General features: G+C 56.7%; 1 protein-coding gene across 4 annotated transcripts in view; it reads left to right on the top strand.

Moving 5' to 3' along the window:
- Bcar1 (BCAR1 scaffold protein, Cas family member) overlaps window positions 1-19,208 on the top strand; it is a 37,901-nt gene extending 18,693 nt beyond the window's left edge. For 2 of the 4 annotated variants that reach the window (XM_013071485.3, XM_004842838.3), the window contains exons 2-7: window positions 4,474-5,112; window positions 11,120-11,281; window positions 11,385-11,501; window positions 12,131-13,231; window positions 13,992-14,081; window positions 15,521-19,208. In XM_013071485.3, the coding sequence (XP_012926939.1) occupies window positions 4,474-5,112; window positions 11,120-11,281; window positions 11,385-11,501; window positions 12,131-13,231; window positions 13,992-14,081; window positions 15,521-16,033 (2,622 nt within the window). In that variant the 3' untranslated portion in view covers window positions 16,034-19,208. The remainder of the gene's footprint in view (window positions 1-4,473; window positions 5,113-11,119; window positions 11,282-11,384; window positions 11,502-12,130; window positions 13,232-13,991; window positions 14,082-15,520) is intronic. The other 2 variants (XM_087204418.1, XM_004842839.3) reach the window with 1 other exon arrangement.
- Window positions 19,209-21,164: the final 1,956 nt, after the last annotated feature.

Consider the following 21,164-nt stretch of genomic DNA (forward strand, 5'->3'; position numbering starts at 1 on the left):
GGGCTGGCGGCCTCCCTAGGAGTTCACCTGGGCCAGGCGATTCTCTCTCCTCCTCTCTTGCTGGACTCTCAGTAGAGCCCTCTGTCCTCCCCGCCTTTGCTCCCTCCCAGCCTGTGCCTCTCTGCCAGCCTTCCCTGGGCGGCCCTCCTCCAAGGTGAGGGGCCTCCGACAGGCCAAGAGGCAGTCTCTTCTGCCTGTACCCCCACCCCCTCTGACTTGGCTGGAGGGAAATTTTCCTCTGACTCACTCTGCTGGCACTTCCTGTGGTCACCAGGGCAGGGGCTGGGGGACTAGGCCAGGCGGCTTTATGTTCTGGGGTCACTGGGGGAGGGTAGGCCGGTGTCCCGCCCCCTCATGGGATGTGATTCCCAGAGGCAGGCTGCAGACCATATTTGGGAAATTTGCTTTTGCTGACAGCTTGGGCATGGGGACCTTAAGGCCTGGTGGGTTGTAGGGCAGTCCCTGCCTCTGCCTCTGCCTGCTCCTCCTCTGGCCTTTGGACTCAGTATAGCTACTGTCTTTGCCTGATCCTGCCTTGAAACCTAGGAGGTTTTCCACTGCTTTCTTTTTTAGAGTATTTTTTCCAACCCCAAAGCAAAAAATATTCATTAAATAAAAGTTGAAAAATTCTGCAAAACAAGAAGAGAAAGTATTTCTTTATTGTCTTGAACATTACCAATGGTATTGTGATCCTCTGCCCATTTTCAAATTCCCAGTGGTATTTTATTGATACATAATTTATGCTTTACTGTATTTTTAATTCTGTTGTGATACGGACACAGTTCTGGGGCCTCTGCCCTGATGATGCCACCTTGACACACAGGTGAGTAAGTAGGCCCTGAGCAGCCTGGCTCCTTCCTTGTGCCTTGCTCCTCTAGGCTTTGAAACACTCTGGCCTCTGGCCCTTTCTGGGGCTGGAGGCACTGAGCTGCCCTGGAGAAATGAGCTCCCAGCCAGTGACTCCTGAAGCAAGGAGTGCCTTGGCCTGGGTCCTGAAGCATTGCCGCCTGCCCTGCTTTCCTTGGGGTGCTGTAGTCTTCTGTATGCTCAGCATGGCGGACCAAGGAAAGAGCTGGGGGTCACTTTGCCGTCTAGGCTGCTGGTAAGGAGGAAGGAGAGCACCCGCCCTGACTTGGAGGGGACCATTCCCACCCCTGTGCCCCACGTCCTCAGCTCCCACCTCTGGCTCCTGCTGGGAGTTGGCCCTTCGTGCCTCCTCAAATTCTAGCTCCTGTTTGACTCAGAGTACCTTCTGGCCCCCGTGGGGAAGGTCACACAGCTGGCGATTAGAGCTCAGGTCCTGTTTCTGAGGCAGGTTCTCAATCTGGCTGTGCATCTTTAGCCCCTGGAGACTCAGGAGGACCTTTCAGGACAGCCCAGAGCTGAGGCCAGGCTGGGAAGAACTCCAGAGGGAGCTGTCTGGTTTCCATGGGTCCCTGGGCCACCCAGTGGGGTCTCTGAAGCCTCTCCTGGATTTGGACAGTCCCCTTCCGTCCTAGGTCAGCCACAGAAGCCCTGGCCTTGTCCTGCCCAGATTCTGCCCTCACTCCTGCCCTTTGTGCTGTCTCTGGGCCCAGCCTGAGCCTGACACCTAGGCAAAGGGAACAGTGGTGGCAGGACCGCACACGTGGTACTGGAAGACTGTGGAGCTTCCCCACACTCCCCCTACCCCGCCATCCCCACCCCAGTCCTGGGGATTTAACCCAGTACCCAGTGTGTGCGCTGCACATACACTCTAGTGCTGAGATATGTCACTAGCCTTTGTATTTATTTTTTTTAAGACAGGGTCTCACTAAGTTACCCCAGAATGACCTGAAACTTGAAGTCCTCCTGTTTCAGTCTCTCAAGTAGCAGTGATTACAAGCATGTGTCACTAAGCTCAGCAGTGTCCCCAATCCTGCCTACTCCATCTGTCAGTGCTGTAGTTCTGCCTCTTGCCTTGGGTCACATGGTCCTTCCAAGCCACTACCTAAGCTGCTTACTCCTGGGCTACATGGGAATGAAGGACTCCAGTGAAGGGGGAGGCACTGCCCTTCCTTGGCCATCTTCTTTGTACAAGGGCCCTCTTCAGTTTTACCTGATCTTTCCTGTTTATTTCTGATGCTTGTCTTAACCCCCTCCACCTTCCTAGAAACATTCACATTAGCTAATGTAATGTGTCTGGGGTCTGTCCCTATGTTGTTGTCTTTGACAGAGTGTTGTCTTGTAGATGTTCATAGCATTTACAAGAAGGGTGCTGGGCTGTTGATTGGTTGTTTCTTCTAAGAAATAAGAACCAGGTGGCCCAGTACAGTAAGGGGCCAGTGCCCTGGTGCTGGGTGCTGCTGAGGTCAGTGAGGCCTATGAATGCCCCCATTGGTACTGCCCAGCGTGCTACTGCCCCATGTACTGGAATACTGATAGCCCCTCCTTGGAGGGGGACCCTGCTGTGTCTCTCTGCTGGCTGTAACTCTGGTCATCCTTTAGTAGGCCTTCCCCCATCCATTTCCCCTGGGGAAGTCTCCATGTTTTGTCGGGGTTTTGCTAGTGTTTTCGTTGATTGTAGGAGCTCCACTAAATTCATGATTGATCACTCTTTATTCACCCTGGAGCTAGACTTTTTGCATTTAAGTTTTTAATTGCCTTTGTTTTTCTTGTGAGCTAAGTGTCCATATGGAGCCTTCTTCATACAATGAGTGAGTCTCCTGTTGTCGCCTGTGATATGGTCTTCATTTTTCTCCATTGCTTTGTGGTCCCTGCTGGGAGTTGTGGCACATCCTCATGGCTGGGAAGGGGTACCCTGGGCCTTTCATTTTCAGAATTGACCTGCTTATTCATGAAGATATTTTTCCTTTCTTCAGAGTCCTAAAAAAAGAAAAATGAGAGAAAAAGAAAAACCAAAAAACTTGCTGGCATTTTTTATTATAATGAAGGTGAATTTACTTTCCTCCCCTCTTATCATTGGGATGGGTACATTTTAAGACACTCAGTAGATGCTGGAAATCTCAAGTAGTATTGAATGCAGTATATACTACAGTATTTATTTTCCCCTATATAGATTTACAGCAGTAAAATAGATCATCATATTATGAAAGTTATGTGAATATGGTCTCTCAAAGTGTCTTATACTTTTGCCTCTTCACTAAAAGGAAGCACTTTGTGGCTTCTCTTCGGTGTATCTGAATTGCCAGCGTCACTACCCTGATGCTTTGGGGCCATTTTGATCACAAGCCCTGCCGAACTGTGGCAGTCTATCTGATAACCACGATGACAGCTAAGTGACTGGCGAGTAGCACCTACAGTGTGGATTCACTGGACAAAGTGATGATTCACACCTTAGGCAGGATGCTGTGGAATGGTACAAGACTTCATCAGACTTCTCAGAACCGTGCACAATGTAAAAGATTAGTTATTTCTGGAATTTTCCATTCAGTGTCTTTGGACCGGGGTTGACCATGGGTAACTAACTGAAACCACAAAAAGTGAAACCATGGATAAGGGGACTTCTGAACTAAGAGCAGATGAACTTTTTATGGTATTTGCCATCCTTCTGTGAATCTGTACATTTTCCCCCCCTCCTTGAAGTTTTTCCTCTAATGCTTTGACAGAATTTAAACATTTTCTCTTTTGTGGTCTTATGCACTTGTTGCTTGAGGAGTTCCTGGACAGCTTCTAGCTTTTGTTATTATGTGGTGTCTCTGCCGTGCCGTCTCTCACTGATTATTGGTTCTTCTGGTTTGTGGACTTTTACATAGATGATCCTGTGGTCTGCAGATGAACATTCTGTCCCTGTGCAGTGTCTGCACACCTCCCTCACCTTTGTCTTTTTTTTTTTGGTACTGGGGATCGAACTCGGGACCTTGCACTTGTGAGGCAGGCGCTGGAGGAACCACTGAGCTAAATCCCCAGCCCGTGCTTTGTCATTTTTACCTCTTGGCAAATAATGACCAGGGCAGCAGGGCACTTGCCTCTGGGCTGGAGCGGGGAGCGACCATCCTGTTTTCTTCTCAGCCTTGAGGGAAGATGTTTGAAGTTTCTCCACTAGCTACTGGTTTGGGGGGAGATAAATTTAAGGATATTTTCTCAGCATTTTGATCTCAAGAAGCTTTAATTTTTGTCAAATTTTTTGAATCATTCACTATCCCTCACAACATGTCATTTTATTGCCGTTTTCACTGGTGCAGGCTGTGGCATGACCACTGGAGTGGTTTTGAAGAGCATCTTGAGAGCTATCTCTGGGTGTTGATGGTGCTGCTGTGGTCAACAGGATTTTGAGGGACACCTTCCCACACTCAGTTGAAAGACAGAGGTCATCTGGGCCTTTGTGCTGGGGGATTGGTGGGGCCAGTGTGGGCAAAAGCCCTGCCATCTCACCGAGCTGACTGAGTTACTTTTCCAGAGCCAGGCCTCTCTGATCCCAGAGCGACAGGACCTGGGCGATCACCCCGATTGCATCCTCCTGCCCTCACTCCTGCCTGTGTCCTCTCTCCCTAGAATGTGCTGGCCAAAGCCCTCTATGACAATGTGGCGGAGTCCCCAGATGAGCTCTCCTTTCGCAAGGGTGACATCATGACTGTGCTGGAGAGGGACACACAGGGCCTGGATGGCTGGTGGCTCTGCTCACTGCATGGGCGCCAGGGCATTGTGCCTGGGAACCGCCTCAAGATCCTGGTGGGCATGTACGACAAGAAGCCAGCAGGGCCCGGCCCTGGCCCACCTGCCACTGTAGCTCAGCCCCAGCCCCAGCCCAGCCTCCCACCTGGCCTGCATGCCACCGTGCCCCCGGCTTCCCAGTACACGCCTATGCTCCCTGCTGCATACCAGCCCCAGCCGGACAGCGTCTACCTGGTACCCACTCCCAGCAAGGCTCAGCAAGGCCTCTACCAAGCCCCGGGGTCCAGCCCGCAGTTCCAGTCGCCCCCAGCGAAGCAGACATCCACGTTCTCAAAACAGACGCCTCATCACCCATTTCCCAGCCCAGCCACAGACCTTTACCAGGTGCCCCCAGGACCTGGAAATCCTGCCCAGGACATCTACCAGGTGCCGCCTTCTGCTGGCATAGGGCACGACATCTACCAGGTGCCCCCATCCATGGACACACGCAGCTGGGAGGGGACAAAGCCACCAGCAAAGGTAAGTTCACCTTGTCACAGCTGTGCAGCCCCATGGGCCCAGCCACCCCAGGGTCCCTGCCCTGCAGAAGTGGCTGCACCTTTGGTCTGAGGTCAAGATGGGAGGTGTTTGGGAATTGTTTATTCATCTAGGTAGGCGGGTGCAGATGAGGAGACATTGAGCTGGTCTTGGAGGGTGAGGAGGCCTTAAGCAGGCTAGCCTGAGTGGGAGGATGCCAGCACTTGTGTCACCCAGCAGGCTTGGAGAATTGTCTAGTGTTTCTGGTGTGCAGGCAGGGCTTGGCAGGGGAAGCCAGAGTAAAGGGCCAGGAACAGACTTGGGCCCAGTGCCCACTGGAGAGATGGATGCCAACCCAATGGTACGAGATGCACATTTAGGTAAAATTCTGACCCAGTAGAGGGTACAGCAGACTAGAGTGGTCCAGCCTGGGGCAGGGAGCCCAAGAAAAGGAGGGTGTGAGGTTGGGAGTGGAGTTGAAGGAGAGAAATCAGATGTGGAGGGCAGTGTGTCATCAAAAGAGCATGTCATGAACGGCACAGACATTTCTCACATAAACCATGTCTTGCTCTAGCCATCATGCTTGTTTTCTGGCAGCAACAAAAGGAAGGCACGCAGGGGCTGCAGCGTCTCCAAAGAGCCTTCTTGGAAGTTACATACGCTGCTTCCCTCCTCCTCTTGGCCAGAACTTGAGCCTGCTCTGCCTCACTGCATGGAGGCTGGGCAGTGGGACCTTGCCAGGCAGCCACGTGTTTCATGTCTTGCTAGTAGGGACTCCTGAGGAAGAAGAAGGGATGAAGGCTCCTGGGGAACCCTCAGCAGTTGCTGGTCCATTGGCCTTCTGGGCCTGATGAAGGAGAGGGACTCACAAGTCTTCTGGTTCATGGCGAGGGTCAGGCATGTCTGGCTGTCCCTGGCTCCATGGAGCAACCCTTCTCCACTTGTAGGACAGCCCTCTGGGCTAGCTGTGAGCCTGGCACGCCCACCCCTCCCTCTGCCTGTGCTAGAGGCCAGACTGAGGAGGGAGACAAGGCCACCTCGCTGCTTCTGGCTGAGTCAAGAGAAACTTACCACATTCCATTAGCCCCTGTCCTCCCGTCAGAGCCCTTTCCAGTGCTGGGGAGTAGAGTTTCTTTGGGCCAGAAGTAGAGGGGGCATCCTAGAGACTTGGGGGGTAGAGTTGCTATGCCAGCTCTCCCTGTCTCCTCCATGCCTGCCCCTCTGGCACAGTCACCCAAGTGGACCATGAGGCCCCATCTCAACTACTTGGCTTGTCACTCCTCAGGGACACCACAGCCAGCCAGGTACCCTGGAGGCCCTGGTAGGAGCGGCTGCCTGGTGATGTACACAAAGGCTCTTTCTTTTTTGTTTGTTTTTTGAGATAAGATCTCTCAATATAGTTTGCTTGACTCACCATTTAGCCCAGGCTAGACTTGAACTCAGGGCAATCCTGCTGCCTCAGCCTCCCGAGTGCTGGGATTATAGGTGTGCACTCCCATGCCTGCCTTGTTCTGTTATGTTCTGTTCTATTCCACAGCCTATCTATCATCTGTCTATCTAGAGATGAGTCTTGCTATGTAGTTCAGGCTGGCCTTGAACTTACTGTGTAGTCCAGCCTGGCCTGGAATTCACAGTAATCCACCCATTTTAGCCTCCTGAATGCTGATATTATTATAGGAGTGCACCACCACACTCAGCTTGCAATGGCTTTTAAGAAAAGTAGCTGGGCTCAGCCAGGTGAGCTTCTAGGCCCAGCCTAACCTTTCATCATATCTGGTCCAGAGCTACCTGTGCCTGGGAAGAGTAGCCAAGTGCATGCTCACCCATGACACTGAGCCTCCCTCCCGTCTGGTCAGGGAGTCTGCAAGCAGTGTCATCCCACGCTGCACACAGAGCAGCCTGGCACCCAGAGACCCATCCAGGGCTCACGGGAAGGCAGAGGATGGGATTCCATGAACGCTGGCCTCTAAGACTGACCACCAGCGAACCGTGGGTCACTGGCTCACGTTTTTTGTTTTTTTATTTTTAATTTTTATTTTTTTGGTACCAGGGATCGAACTCTGGTCCTTGCGCTTGCGAGGCAGGCGGCAGAACCACTGAGCTAAATCCCTGGCCCTTTGTTTTGTTTTTTGAGACAGGGTCTCATTATGTAGTCCAGGCTGGCCTTGAACTCACTATGTTAAAAAAAAAAAAGAAGGGCTGGGGATTTAGCTCAGTGGTTCCGCTGCCTGTCTCACAAGCACAAGGACCTGAGTTCAATCCCCGGTACCAAAAAAAAAAAAAAAGAAAGAAAGAAAAAAGTAAAAGGACTAGCCGTGGTGGGTGGTGGGGCACGCCTGTAATCCCAACACCCGAGGAGGCTGAGGCAGGAGAAACGCTGGGAGTTCAAGGCCAGCCCCTGAACTACATGGCGAGATCTTGTCTCCCCCAGAAGTGAACTCACTATACAGCCCACGCTGGCCTTGAACTCGTGGCAATCCTCCTGCCTCAGCCTCCCAAGTGCTGGGAGTCTGCTGTGCTGCCCTGGGACACATCATGGTCCATCTCCTCCATGTGTACACAGGCCTCACACACCACATGCACGAATACACGTGCACACAAATCCATTCACTGTCCACACCCACAGCCCCATGGGAGGCAGGGCCAGGTGGTGGAAGCCCTTGGGCTAGGCAGGAAGCCCCCCAGACTGCTTCAGAGGCCAGAGTGGCTGGTGCCCCAGGAAGGGGAGTTCTGTATCCCCGGCCCACTTGCCCTCTCCTGAGAAGCCTTACCACTCCTGGCCTGGGCAGCTTTGATTGCATCTGCCTGTATTTATGATCATGAAAGCAGTGATTGTTTGCCATAGCAAACGCATAATGTGTGAAAAAACCTAGAGATGAGATTCCCCAATCAAGGGATAATTGCTGGGAGATTTGGGCATATTTTGTTAAGCATATTCTTTATTTGTGTTCCACAGATTTTGTACATGTACTTTTGCATTTCAAAGTTATAAATCCAACACTAGATATCAAAGGCATGTTTTTGATTATTAAAATTTCTTCCGAACCCTGATTGGAATGGCTGCCCCTCATTTTGCTGTGCTGTGCCTCCCCTGGAGGTGGGCACTAGGTGGTCTCCGCTGGTGTCTTTATTACATACAGCATGGGAGTGAATATCTTGGTGTATACACTTGTGCTGGCATTTCAAGGTCTTGCCTTCAGATGCCTCTGGGCCTCCCCTTGGATGTGTGGGAATATGAGACTTCTGATTCCAGGGTCATGATCACTAGGTGGGTGGGGCAAGTGACGCGGCTGGACCCAGGAGGGCTTGGACCTCTGCAGCAGTGTCACCTGGTGGGTGGCAAGGGAGAGCAAGGCCAGGGCCACCCTGGTGCACTAGGACCCTTGGCAGAGGCTGGGTATGGGGACCAGGAAGCAGGGAGAAGAGGGTCTTCCTGTGCAGGGAGGGCCCCAGAGCGGAGGAACATCTGTAGGGCACTCGGGTGCAGCTCTGGACCCACAGCAGCCATAGGAGACAGCAAGAAGCTCAGGTGCACCCACCTGGATTCGCCCTCTTTACCTGGGAAGCTTCATTTCCTCCAGGGCTCCTGTCTGCATGCTGGGTCCTCCTTGGGCTGGAGGCTCTAGAGCTGGGGAGGTGTGGGATGTGCCTCAGTGCTGTGAGAACTTGCGCTCAGGTGTGTCCTGGTCTGGGGGAGACAGGCGGCAGACTGCCTGACCCCACAGCCCTCCTGCAAGGCTCCATTCCCAGAGGAGGGAAGGAGACTCCTCAGTGTGGCGTGGGGCTAGGTGCACCAGAGCCTGGAGCTGCCCCAGGTCAGTGTCGCGCTGTCCATTTGTAGAAGAGGGGAACAGGCCCCCAGGACGGGATGCACAGCAGGGAGGGGCTGCCCTTGTCCCTGATCCCCTACCTGACACCTGCTGCTTTGGGGCCTGTCTTGTTCCCTGAAGGGCCGGGGCCACTCTAGAAGTGTCATCCCCTGCCTGGGGCTGAGCAGCTGGGGCTTTCGCTTGCCCTTCCATGGATACATGCCTGGGGGTGGGATAGCAGTTCTCTCTTCCCCTGCCGGGCTCTGTGCCTCTGTGTATGTCCTGTGCTGTGTGTCCTCTCCAAAGTGTGTGAGGGAGGAAGTTGTGTGTGTGCATGTGTGCATGCATGTGCAGGTGTGCCAGGCCTTGGGTCTCCGCCTCCTGTCTCAGGCTCTGGCTCTGTCCCCTACCCCCGGGGCCCCTAGGTCCTGCTGATGGGGCCTCAGGTGCTGAGCACAGTGGCCTGTGATTAGCAGGGCCCAGCAGCCCTCTGAGGAGTTCATTTCCCTAATGAGCTTTTCCCTCCCTGCTGGCTTTTCCTTGTTTGGCAGCTGGCTATTTTTCTAACAGAGAAAACTTTGGCTGGCTGGGGTGGCTGCTTACTGTCACCCAATTCAGCCACAGGAGTGGCAAGGTGTCTCTGTCCCTGGGCCTGGGTTTTGGCCTCCAGAGCCCTCTGGCCTGTGCCCTGGCCCTCATCTGTGTGAGAGTGACGGGGAGCAGACGGGCCAGCAGGGACAGGGAGGCACTCGCTTCTCTGTGGACCCACTGCCCAGGGAGGGTGTACCACCTGCCCCTCAGGGCTTGGTCCCCTCCTGAGGCCTAGGGTATAAAGAAGCCTCAGGCCTTGCCTCCAGGTCCAGCCAACCTGCCACGTCCCTCCAGCTTGGGCTTTCCGCCTGCCCCCCTGTTGGCAGGTTCCAGCACTAAAAATAGCTCTGGAGGAGACTCAAGTCTGGGGCCCGAGGAGGGAGATGAGTCTAGAGAGGCAGCAGAGCGCCACCCCCGACACTGGGGCCCTACAGTAGTCAAACTAGCCCGCCTGCCTCCCACCATAGGCAGCCCAAAAGCCCAGCTGGCCTGGGTATCAGCACCCAGCTCGCTTGTGCTGCCCAGAGCCTCTGCCAGGTGTGGGGGGGCCTAGCCTGCTCTATTTTGGGGGGCCTGGCGCATGCACACCGGAGGCCTGGACAGGACTCTGTGGGCCTTGAGCCTAAGGCAGGGTGTGTGGGGAGGGCCCGAGTCAACCCTGTCCCAGACGTCCCCTTTGATAGGGAACAAAAGGCCTTTCTGTGGAGAGAGCTGAGCCGGGAGTCCCGGGGGAGGCTGGCTGAGCCTGGCTGGAGAGCCCTACAGGGAGGGCGCCACCACCCTGTCCGGCTGGGTGCTGGTCTGTGAGGGGAGCCTGTCTGGGGGAGGCTGGAGCATCCCAGGCCCCGGGGCTTGGGCTTTCCTGCTGCAGCTCGCTGCTGTGGAGCCTGGGCCAGGGTCACAGTGCCCCTGGGAGGAAGGGGCTGGCCTCTGACCACGGCCCCCACTAAGGCCTCACCCTCTGAGGTGGGCAAAATCTCTCCAGGCGTGAGTGGGCAGGGAAGATGGGGTCTTGGCTCTAGTTGTGACTCCCCGGGCTATAAACATGGCCTTCTAAACCATTTCTGTCCATCTGCCCAAGTACTAGCCCTGAGCTTATTCCTAAGAGTCTCCCCAAGATGTGCTCTGGGGGCAGGGGTGCTGCTTGCTGCTTCTTGGAGACCCCAGGCCCTGTCTGTTGGGGATCTCCTCAGGCCACCTCTGAGCCCAGCCTGGGCCCCGCAGGGTCCTGTGGTCAGAGAATACCCTGCTGAGCAGGCCTTCCTGAGGAGGGGCCGCTGGGAGGTGTCTGCAGGGCCAGTGCCCCAATCGGGGGTGGCCTCTTGCGCAGTAGCGGTGCCCTCTGGAGCCAGGGCCTCAGCCCCTCACCCTACCTGGGTATCTCCACAGCCCGCATGCACCTCCTGCAGAACCTTCCAGGTCATCCAGTTGTGCAGACTTGACCTTTCCTGGCCTAGAACCAGATCATTGTAAACAAACCCTAGGGTCTGACAGTTACAGCCCCAGTGCTGCATTTCACTACAGGAGAGGAGACCAGTTCCTCTAAGCCTCACCCACATCACGGGGAGGCTCCTACAGGGCCACTGGTGAAGTCGGCTGTCTGCCCCCAGGTGGTGGTGCCCACCCGAGTGGGCCAGGGCTACGTATATGAGGCCTCCCAGCCGGAGCAGGATGAGTACGACATCCCACGACACCTGCTGGCCCCAGGCCCCCAGGATATCTATGATGTCCCCCCTGTTCGGGGGCTGCTTCCCAGCCAGTATGGCCAAGAGGTAGGTGTTGGGGCTGGGGCATGGAGAGAGCAGGGAGGCTCTTCCCCTTAAGCCTAGGTGGCCCTGGGCACTGGTCTGATTGCACCATTTTTTCTTCCCTCAGGTATATGATACCCCACCAATGGCTGTCAAGGGTCCCAATGGCCGAGACCCACTGTTGGACGTGTATGATGTCCCCCCCAGCGTGGAGAAGGGCCTGCCACCATCCGGTCACCATGTGGTGAGCAGCATGTGAATGCAGGCCTCTCAGGCTTCCTGGGGGTGGCTGAGGGCCAGTGCTGGGGTGGCACAGATGTCTGCGGATCCCAGCTCTGCCCCTCACTTGCTCAGCCACAGATGTGAACACTGAGCTGTCTTCTGAGCTTCAACTTGGTCATCTGGAAAATGGCCCATCGTGGGGCCACCTTAGCAGGCTTTTAAGAGAATACCAGCAGGGTGACCATGGAATTAGTTTTTAAGCCAGGACATTTCTGAGTGAAAGGGGAGCCAGTAATGATATTGTACTGCCCTGCACCATCCCAAATCTACAGAGTCAGCTAGGTACCTGCTTCAGAGTAGAGTCCACCAGAGGTGGTAATGATAGCACCATGGTGGCAGCATGATAGCCACTGTTTGCAGTTATGTGGTTACATAAATTCATACACGTAATCCCCCGGCAGACCTGGCTGGGAGCCCCTCATCTTATAGAGGAGCAGACAGGCATGGAGAAGTGGTGTCACCTGGCCTCAGAGTTGGGCTCTTAGTCATAGCCATTGTGACCTAGGGTCAGGACAAGTGTGGGCTGGGTCCTGCGCCCGGCTCCTGGGTTGGGCAGCTGTGCAACAGCCTTGACCACTGCTTGGTCCCCAGGTGTACGATGTTCCCCCATCGGTGAGCAAGGATGTCCCTGATGGCCCAGTGCAGCGAGAGGAGACCTATGATGTGCCCCCTGCCTTTGCCAAGGTCAAGCCCTTTGACCCAGCCCGCCACCCGCTGATCCTCGCTGCACCCCCTCCGGATTCCCCACCAGCTGAGGACGTGTATGACGTGCCACCCCCTGCTCCTGATCTCTATGATGTGCCTCCTGGCTTGCGGCGGCCCGGCCCTGGCAGCCTGTATGATGTGCCCCGTGAGCGGGTGCTTCCTCCTGAGGTGGCAGACGGCGTGGTTGACGACGGGGTGTACGCTGTGCCCCCTCCAGCAGAGCCCGAGGCCATGCCCGTGGCTGATGGCAAGCGTCTGTCTGCCTCCAGCACGGGCAGCACGCGCAGCAGCCAGTCAGCGTCCTCCTTGGAGGCAGCTGTGTCGGGCCGGGAGCCCCTGGAGCTGGAGGTCGCTGTGGAGTCCTTGGCGAGACTGCAGCAGGGTGTGAGTGCCACCGTAGCCCACCTCCTGGACCTGGTGGGCAGTGCCAGCGGGGCTGGGGGGTGGCGTGGCACCCCCGAGCCTCAGGAGCCACCAGTCCAGGACCTGCAGGCCTCAGTGACTGCTGTCCAGAGCGCTGTCCATGAGCTGCTGGAGTTTGCCCGCAGTGCTGTGGGCAATGCCGCCCATACTTCTGACCGCACCCTGCACGCCAAGCTTGGCCGGCAGCTGCAGAAGATGGAGGACGTGTACCAGACACTGGTGGCACATGGCCAGGTCCTTGACAATGGCCGGGGAGGCCCAGGGTTCACCCTGGAAGACCTGGACCGTCTGGTGGCTTGCTCACGGGCTGTGCCCGAGGATGCCAAGCAGCTGGCCTCCTTCTTGCATGGCAATGCCTCACTGCTCTTCAGACGGACCAAGGCCCCTGCTCCTGGGCCCGAGGGGGGCGGCCCCCTGCACCCCAACCCCACTGACAAGGCCAGCAGCATCCAGTCACGGCCCCTGCCCTCCCCCCCCAAGTTCACCTCCCAGGACTCTCCAGATGGGCAGTACGAGAACAGTGAGGGGGGCTGGATGGAGGACTATGACTACGTCCACCTGCAGGTGGGTGCCCACCCTGCCCAGGCCCCACACTGTCCCTGCCGCTCTTGTGGGGACCCTGGCCCTCTCTCATCATTAGAGGAAGTGTTGGCGCTGACCATGGTCACTGGTAGTGGCCAGAGCGGCTGTGTCTTTGTGACCTGGGCAGCTGATAGGGAATGGCTCCCAAACACCAGAAGGCTGGGCTTCTCTCTTCTGTTTGGAGGGTCAGATTCTGAAGAGTGAAAGCCCAGAAAAAAGCGCTGTGAGACAAGGGGGGAGTAGAACAGGACTTGGGGGCTGACTGAGGGGAGGTCTTGGTGAGCAGCCTGAGGGTGCCAGGGCCCTGCAGCAGGACAGGGAGGCACCAGTAGGCAGGGCCCAGTGACCAGGGCCTGTGGGCTGGGGGAAGGTGTGCATTTGATTCTTGATGTGGGAGCTGGGCCAGGGAGGAGGGCCATGGCCACGGCCACGCAGATAACGTGCACCCTCCTGTGCCTGGGCTTTCCTGCAGGGCAGCCTGCATGGGCTGCTTCCTTGGGACACACACGAGTGAACACATACACTCGCTCTGTCTGTCTGTCTATCTCTCTCTCTCTCCCTCTCTCTCTCTGTCACACACTCATACTTCCTTGGGAAGCTGCACTCCCACCCGGGTAGCTGCATGTGCCAGCCTGGATGTGAGCCTTTGCGTGTGTGCAGTGCCACCTGCTGGTGTGTGGGCCCTTGCAGTGCTTCTGGCCCAAAAGAAACCACTCAGCCCCACCCTGTCTCTCCCCTCCAGGGGAAGGAAGAGTTTGAGAAGACCCAAAAGGAGCTGCTGGAGAAGGGCAACATCATGCGGCAAGGGAAGGGCCAGCTGGAGCTGCAGCAGGTGAGGCCGGGGACGCTGCCCCACCCAGCCACAGCCCAGCCCCTCACCAGCACCATCTTGTTTGGTCTCTGTGTATTTCATTTTGATACAAGGTCTCTCTGTGTTGCCCATACTGGCCTTGAACTCCCAGGATCAAGTGATCCACCTGCCTCAGCTTCCCAAGTAGCAGGAGCAACAGGGGGAGTGGTGCCACAGAGCCAGGCGTGTTTGGTTTAAAGTTATTAGAAGATAGGGAGGTAGCTCAGTGGTAGAGTGCTTGCTTGGCGTGCTTGAGGCCAGGGGCTCCATCCCCAGCACTGCAAAAAATAAATGAAGTCATTGTCAGGTATGGTGGCGATTGCCTGTAATCCCTACTACTGGGAAACACTGAGGCAGGAGGATTGCAAATCCAAGGCCAGCCTGGGCAACTTAATAACCTTTCTCAAAGAGACATTAAAAAGGGCTAGGTGTGTAGCTCAACCCTCACCTAGTGTCCCCGGTACACTACCCCAAATTAAATGCATAAAGTTACTATCAGAGTAATTGTGTAGATGTCTTACAGAGCGCAGAACAGTGTAAAGAAAACAGAATAAAGTACACCCAGAGGTGGTTGCTGGGGCCAGGGCCAGGGCGGGTTTCCACCCTTCCTCCCCATACTGGTTGGAGATGAGACTTCGGGCGGGGGTCACACTCTGCCTCTGTCCCCACATCTTTCCCTGGCATTAAAGCTTTCTTCATAAATTCTTTCTGAAGGGGCCAAGGATTTAGCTCAGTGGTTTGGCCACCTGCTGTGCAGGCAGGCGCAAGGACCCAAGTTCCATCCCCGGTTACCAGAAAAAAAAAGCTTTCTGAAGGGCACATAGTCTATTGTTGTGCTTCCATTGGAGTGGGAGAAGTTTTGCTTTTAAATTGGGACCTTGCTATGCTGTCTACAGTGGTCTTGAACTCCTAGGCTAAATTTTTTTTTTTTTTTTTTTTAATTTTGGATATTGAACTCTAGGTTCTTTGCACTGCACTGCATACTCAGCTCCAACCCGTTTTTTGTTTTTTTTTGAGACAACTCGCTAGGTAGCCCAGGCTGGCCTTGAACTCATGGCAGCCCTCTTGCCTCACCCTGGCCTCCCAAGTGCTGGGATTACAGACATGCCCCACCACACCCTGTTGGAATCTGCATTAAGAGATAGACCAGAGCGGGGGATTTAGCTCAGTGGTTCCGCCACCTGTCTGGAAAGCGCAAGGTCCCAAGTTTGATCCCTGGTACACAACAAAAGAAAAAAGAAAGAGACAAGTATGCTGTCCCTGCTCTCTGCCCTTGCAGCATGTATCTGTTAACCCTGTCAGCCTATTTCTGGATGTTAGCGTGTTCCCAGCTCTGCTTTTGTAGACAGTGCTGTGATGCGTGCCGATTGTGCCTCTTGTTCTCAAGCCTAATCCTGCCCTTGCTTCCCCGCCCCCCCCAGCTGAAGCAGTTTGAGCGGCTGGAGCAGGAGGTGTCACGGCCCATAGACCACGACCTGGCCAACTGGACACCAGCCCAGCCCCTGGCACCGGGCCGGCCAGGTGCCCTGGGGCCCTCGGATCGGCAGCTGCTGCTCTTCTACCTGGAGCAGTGCGAGGCCAACCTGACCATACTGACTGACGCTGTAGACGCCTTTTTCACCGCCGTGGCCACCAACCAGCCCCCCAAGATCTTCGTGGCGCACAGCAAGTTCGTCATCCTCAGTGCCCACAAGCTGGTGTTCATTGGGGATACACTGTCGCGGCAGGCCAAGGCTGCGGACGTGCGCAGCCAGGTGACCCATTACAGCAACCTGCTCTGCGACCTCTTGCGCGGCATTGTGGCCACCACCAAGGCCGCTGCCCTGCAGTACCCATCGCCCTCCGCAGCGCAAGACATGGTGGACAGGGTCAAGGAGCTGGGCCACAGCACCCAGCAGTTCCGCCGCGTCCTGGGCCAGCTGGCAGCCGCCTGAAGGTCCTAGCCACCCACCTGCCGGTCTGAGAGTCCATGCCCCACAGACTTGGGCACAGGCAGCCTGGGCTGTCCAGGGATCTGTACATATTTATGACAGGGTGGGGCAGGACAGGGTCTCCTCAGAGGAGCCAGGAAGCCAGGGAGTGGCCGGGGCTCTCCCGAGAGAGCTGTGATCCCAGGAGGGGCGTCACACAGGGGCTGGAGCCAGGTCATGTGATCCCCAGTCCGCAGGGCTTCCTGTCCCTGTGACAGGCCAGGCGCAGTGGTGACACGTTTTTTCTGTGCACCAGGAGAAGACCTGAAAGAACTATTTTTCATTATTGATTTTCCAATCACTTGACTAATAGTCATCATTTAATAAAATTTTAAAAATGGAAAGCAGCCACCTGCGGTGTGAGCTGAGGGCCTGCAGCGAGGTGAGGCAGCTGTGCCCTGGCCCTCATGTGCAGATGGAAGTTAGGGGAATTTGGGAAAGAAGGTGGGGCCTCTCCATGGAGGGGGAATAAGGGATCTGGGGGAGCAGCACCAGGCCGGGAGGGGTGTGAGCTGCAGCCCAAGGCCCACCAGCCCCCGCGTGGCGCAGCCAGCCTCATGGTCCAGGGTCCTCTGGAGACCATGGCAGCACACATGCTGCCCACATGCTGGAGGGGGACACGAGCCAGGCCAGCCCTGGGAGGAGGACAAGCTCTGTCTGTCCCATACGTGAGGGAGGACCCAGGGCACTAAGTTCCTCTCACATACCTCAGCTGAGCCCTGCTATCACAGGGAGCCCATCATGCTGGTCCCTCGCTGCAGCAGACCTGACCTCTAAGTGCGAGGGTGGTCTCCAGGGCAGGCTGGTGTTTGTTCCATGCTCGTTTTCCAGCAGCCTGTGCCCCACGTGGGGGCTGCAGCTTGTGCCTGGCCACCTTGGTGCTGCTCTACCCTGATCATAGTCTTCTGTGTGAACCTCAGACAGTTTCCCTGAGTAGAGAGGAGGGAGGGCTGGCCCTGCCACCGGCACTGAGCTCCACACCACTGAGGGGCCTCAGCTGCCACCCAGCCTCCCTGTGAGGACAGAGGTGAAGGTGGGCACAGTGGTTCAAGCCTATAATCCCAGCTATTCAGGAGGCTGAGGCAGGAGGATTGCAAATTGGAGGCCAGCCCAACAACGCGGTGAAACCTTGTCTCAAAATTAGAGGGCTGGACGCTCAGTTGTAGAGCGTCCCTGGGTTCCATCTCTAGCACAGCAAAGAAAATAGGGAAGGAGTCACTTTCAGTGTCTCTGGGTTTTCCTCAGACCCAGGGCAGGAGCTCAGTGACGCGAGTACACAGGAGGAGTGAAGGTGGCACAGGTGCCACCACTACCCCCAGTCACAATGCCTACCAGGGTCCAGGCTCTGTCCTTCCGGCACACCAGGGGCCCTCCAGAGTCACCCTGCAGGGAGAGACAGGACCTGACTGCAAGCCTGAAAGGGGAGCTAGGGCCCAGGGTGCCTGGGGCAGCAGAGGCAGGGAGGGGGCAGAGGAGTGACAAGGGTGGGCACAGTGCTCTGCCCAAGCTACTTCCATCTGGGTGCCATGCGGTCCAGCTCTGCCGTCTACTCCTGAGCACCCTGTGCAGGTGGCCTCCCCTGTCTAAGCCTGGCTGTCGCCTCCCATGCCCTGGTACCTGTGCCCCTGGGGATGGGGTGAGGACTGAGCCCCGTGGGCAGCACACAGGCCTGAGCAGGGGAGTGGCCTCGGGGGTCCTGTTAGCACCATTGGGGCCCTTTTCTAAGTAGGGAGGGTGGCGGAGCCCAGGTCTGTGCAGGGTCCCTGTGTCCCTCCTGGTTCCTCGGGACCATACCATGCAGGAGGAGACACCGCTGGCCCCAGTGCAGGTCATCATGTGACTCGGTGGCCCTGCTGCCCCAGTACTACTTGATTCATCAGTGGACAGGGCCACCTGCTGCGGCTTGTCAGGGGTCTCAGGTTGTAGGTGCCATCTTCCAGGTCTCCTCATGACCACCATGGAAACAGCCCCTGGACCCTCACAAGCATCTGTGGACACAGCTGCTGCGCCATCCCAGAGTGGGCAGGGGCCCAGCTTCCCCTAAGCTGGCCGGCCCTTCCCTGCCCAGCGCTGGAGGCTGGTCCTGTAGCCACTGTGGGTGGGTGGGCATGGGGACAGTTCCTGCTTCCCAGGGGAGCATGGACTTCCTTCTGTTAGGGACATGGGGGACCCACCACTCTCGAGTGACAAGAGGGTGCCTCCTTCCCCTTGCTGCCTGCTTCTGCCAGTAAACAGCCAGGGGCCTATGGGTACCAGGCTGGGACTTGGAAGAGACCCAGGCCGCCATCTCAGCCGCAGGACCAGGCCAGGTCACTGGCTCTGGAGCACTGAGCTGGGAGAGGTGTCCCCACTGGGGATGCCACGCAGGGGGCCATGTGGTAGCTGAGGGCCCTCCTGGTCCTGCCCAGAGCTCTCTGCAAGAGCTTTTTGACAGTAGCTCTAATCTTTCTTTGTGTTTGGTGGATTTTTAATTCCAAGGATTTATGACCGTGTTACAGTTCTCAACTGTGCTTGGAATTTTGACCCAAAACCAAATTATCTCATACTCCAAAGAAGCCCCTGTAGAAATACTCAGTAGGGACCGGGTGTCAGCGCAGCCTGTTGTGGCTCCTAGAGGGCCAGGCACGGGGGACAGGGACAGATGGGAGAGCCTCGAGGTGTGGCCTCAGTGAGGGCTGTCAAGGTGAACAGCAGGCTGGTCCGCAGCAGAGCTCGAAAGCCCGCTTAGGGTTGGGCAGACCTCTGAGTGGAGAATTCAGATGTTGGGGCTTGTGGTAGCAGAGAAGGGACGGGGGCCAGACAAAACCACAGGCGACATGCAGTGGTGTTAGGGACTAACAGGGCTTTCACTCTGAGCTACATCCCCAGACCTTTATCTTGAGAGGGTCTCAGGAGGTCACCACGCTGTCCAGGCTGGGCTTGAACTTGCAGACCTGCTTCGGCCTCTTGAGTGCTGGAATCACACCACACTTGGCTTGGTGGTCAGTTTTTATGTTTTCATGTTTCTCAACAATGTGCAAAACTTTATTTTTGCCTGTGCTACTGGGGATGAAACCCAAGGCCTGTGATCATGTTAGGCCCTGCTATCACTGAGCAGAGCTGCTGCCTGAGCGACTTGTTTTATAACGAGAGGACTTGTCGATGTGTGGATTATTTGGTTGGGAGCAGGAAGATGCCATGGAGCTCTTCGCCGGCCCGGGAGACTGAGGAGCCAGCTGGGCACTGATGCTTGCTCCAGTGGTTGCACCCTGCAGTGGCCACATGAGCCACCTCCACCCTGTCTCAGGGACTCAGCACCTGGTCAGCACAGATCAGACGCCCCCACCGCCTCGGCCTGGGCTCTCCCTGAAGCCAGAGGTGGCAGCGGGCTCTGGCTCAAGGCTGTTGCATCAGTGGGTGCCCAGGCACCCCGCCAGGCGGGTGAGCCCAGCTCAGCGGTCCCACTCTCACTCGGGCTCGGTTTCTGCATCTACATGGTGAAGGCACGCGGCTGCCCAGGGTCCCTCAGCTGCAGTCTGAGTGGCCTGAGGGTCAGAGGAAGCGGGTGGGTGTCTCCACACTGCTGCTGTGCCTATGGCTGGGACACAGGAGCGGCTCAGCCCTGGCCTGCCATTTCTCTGAGACTTTCTTGCTGGCCGCACGGTTGGGAGCGTGGGGCTCACCTAATCCGCAGTGGGCCATGGTGACGATCTAGTCCTTGCCAACAAGGGAGCCCCCGGAAGTGGAGGCTGAGGCTGTAGGGAAAGAGAATCACAACTCCCACCTGAGAAGCACCCTACAAGATCCCATCTCACCTGGAGGGGCAACCTCCAGGGCCAGAAGCTGGGGACAGCATCAACCCTATGTCCATCGTGGGGTGGATGGCAGAGACCCTGCAGCTTGTGGTGCAGGAATAGGCAGCCAATCAAGTGAGGGCGCCCTGCACAGCCACTGTGAGGAACCAGCACTTCCAAGCCTCTGGGGCAGGCACCCCAACATCTAGGGCCCTTGCACACCCAGGGCAGGAGTCCCCCACAGATGACCTCCTAGAGGGGCCTGAGATTCAGGGCATCTGAAATGGGGACCCTCACCTAGGAAGCTGGGCTAGGGACCTCACTGTGGGCGGGCAGCTCCTCCAACCTGCTGCGCACCCTGGTGGATGTCTGCCCCCTTCTGAGCTCAGAGTCCTGGGACAGGAGTCTGGGCTATCCTCCTGAGGTGCTCTCATGACCTCAGTCTGCATGAGTGGACTGGAACACTTGGGGACACAAACCCTTGGCTGCCCACGCTCGGGGGTGTGGTGGCCAGAACTCAAGGAGAGGGATGGGCTGTGGGGACAGACATGGAGGCAGGACCAGCCAGAACCAGAACCAGCAGGTGGACTCTCAGAAGGTAAAGGAGCCAGGTAACCCCTGCCTCAGCTTATGGGACACATGGCTGAGTGGACAGAACCAAGACGAGAGGGCAACAGGGGTGTCTGCTTACATTTGGCATAGCCGAGGGACAGAGGAGCTGGAGAAGGTGCCCAGAGGGGTGTGCAGGTGGGCAGCAGGTGTGAGGGGGGGTAGCCTGTTGGCCAGCAGGAGGAAGTGGGGTCCCACCAGGAACAGGCTTGCACCCTTGGCCTTGTTCCTGCTTCTGCACGTGTGCCCTGGGGCTCCCTGGTGGCCCAACCTCCTGCTCACAAAGCTGCTGCCAGAAGGGTACAGGGCACCCGGGAGGTGCAGCCCTGTGCACCTCTCTGTGCAGGCCATTCCACTCCCAAGCGCCCCCAATGAGTGCCTGTTGTCACACTTATCACTGGGCCTCGGGCTTGAGCCGCCACAGGTGTGCCTGTTCCCTGCAGCAGGGCTCTGCCTAGGCCTCCACTAACACCCACCGTCTTTTCCTGTGCCCACTTCATCCTGAGTCCTTCCTGGCCACGCTGGGAGCTGGAGCCAAGTGGTGGGGAGGGGACCAATGAGGCCACCGCTGGCCTGGCCCAGGCCAGCCTAGTGAAGGCCAAGTTCAGGAGCACAGCGAGGCTTAGAGACCCCCAAAGAGGCAGCATGTGCTCCTTGGGTTTACTGAGGCTTTTTGGGGAGCAGGATCAGGGGCGCAGGGTGAGTCTGTGGGC

The sequence above is a fragment of the Heterocephalus glaber genome, unplaced genomic scaffold (assembly GCF_053883595.1).
Source record: "Heterocephalus glaber isolate CG9 unplaced genomic scaffold, H.glaber_assembly_v1.0 deba00000071, whole genome shotgun sequence".
NCBI lineage: Eukaryota > Metazoa > Chordata > Mammalia > Rodentia > Bathyergidae > Heterocephalus > Heterocephalus glaber.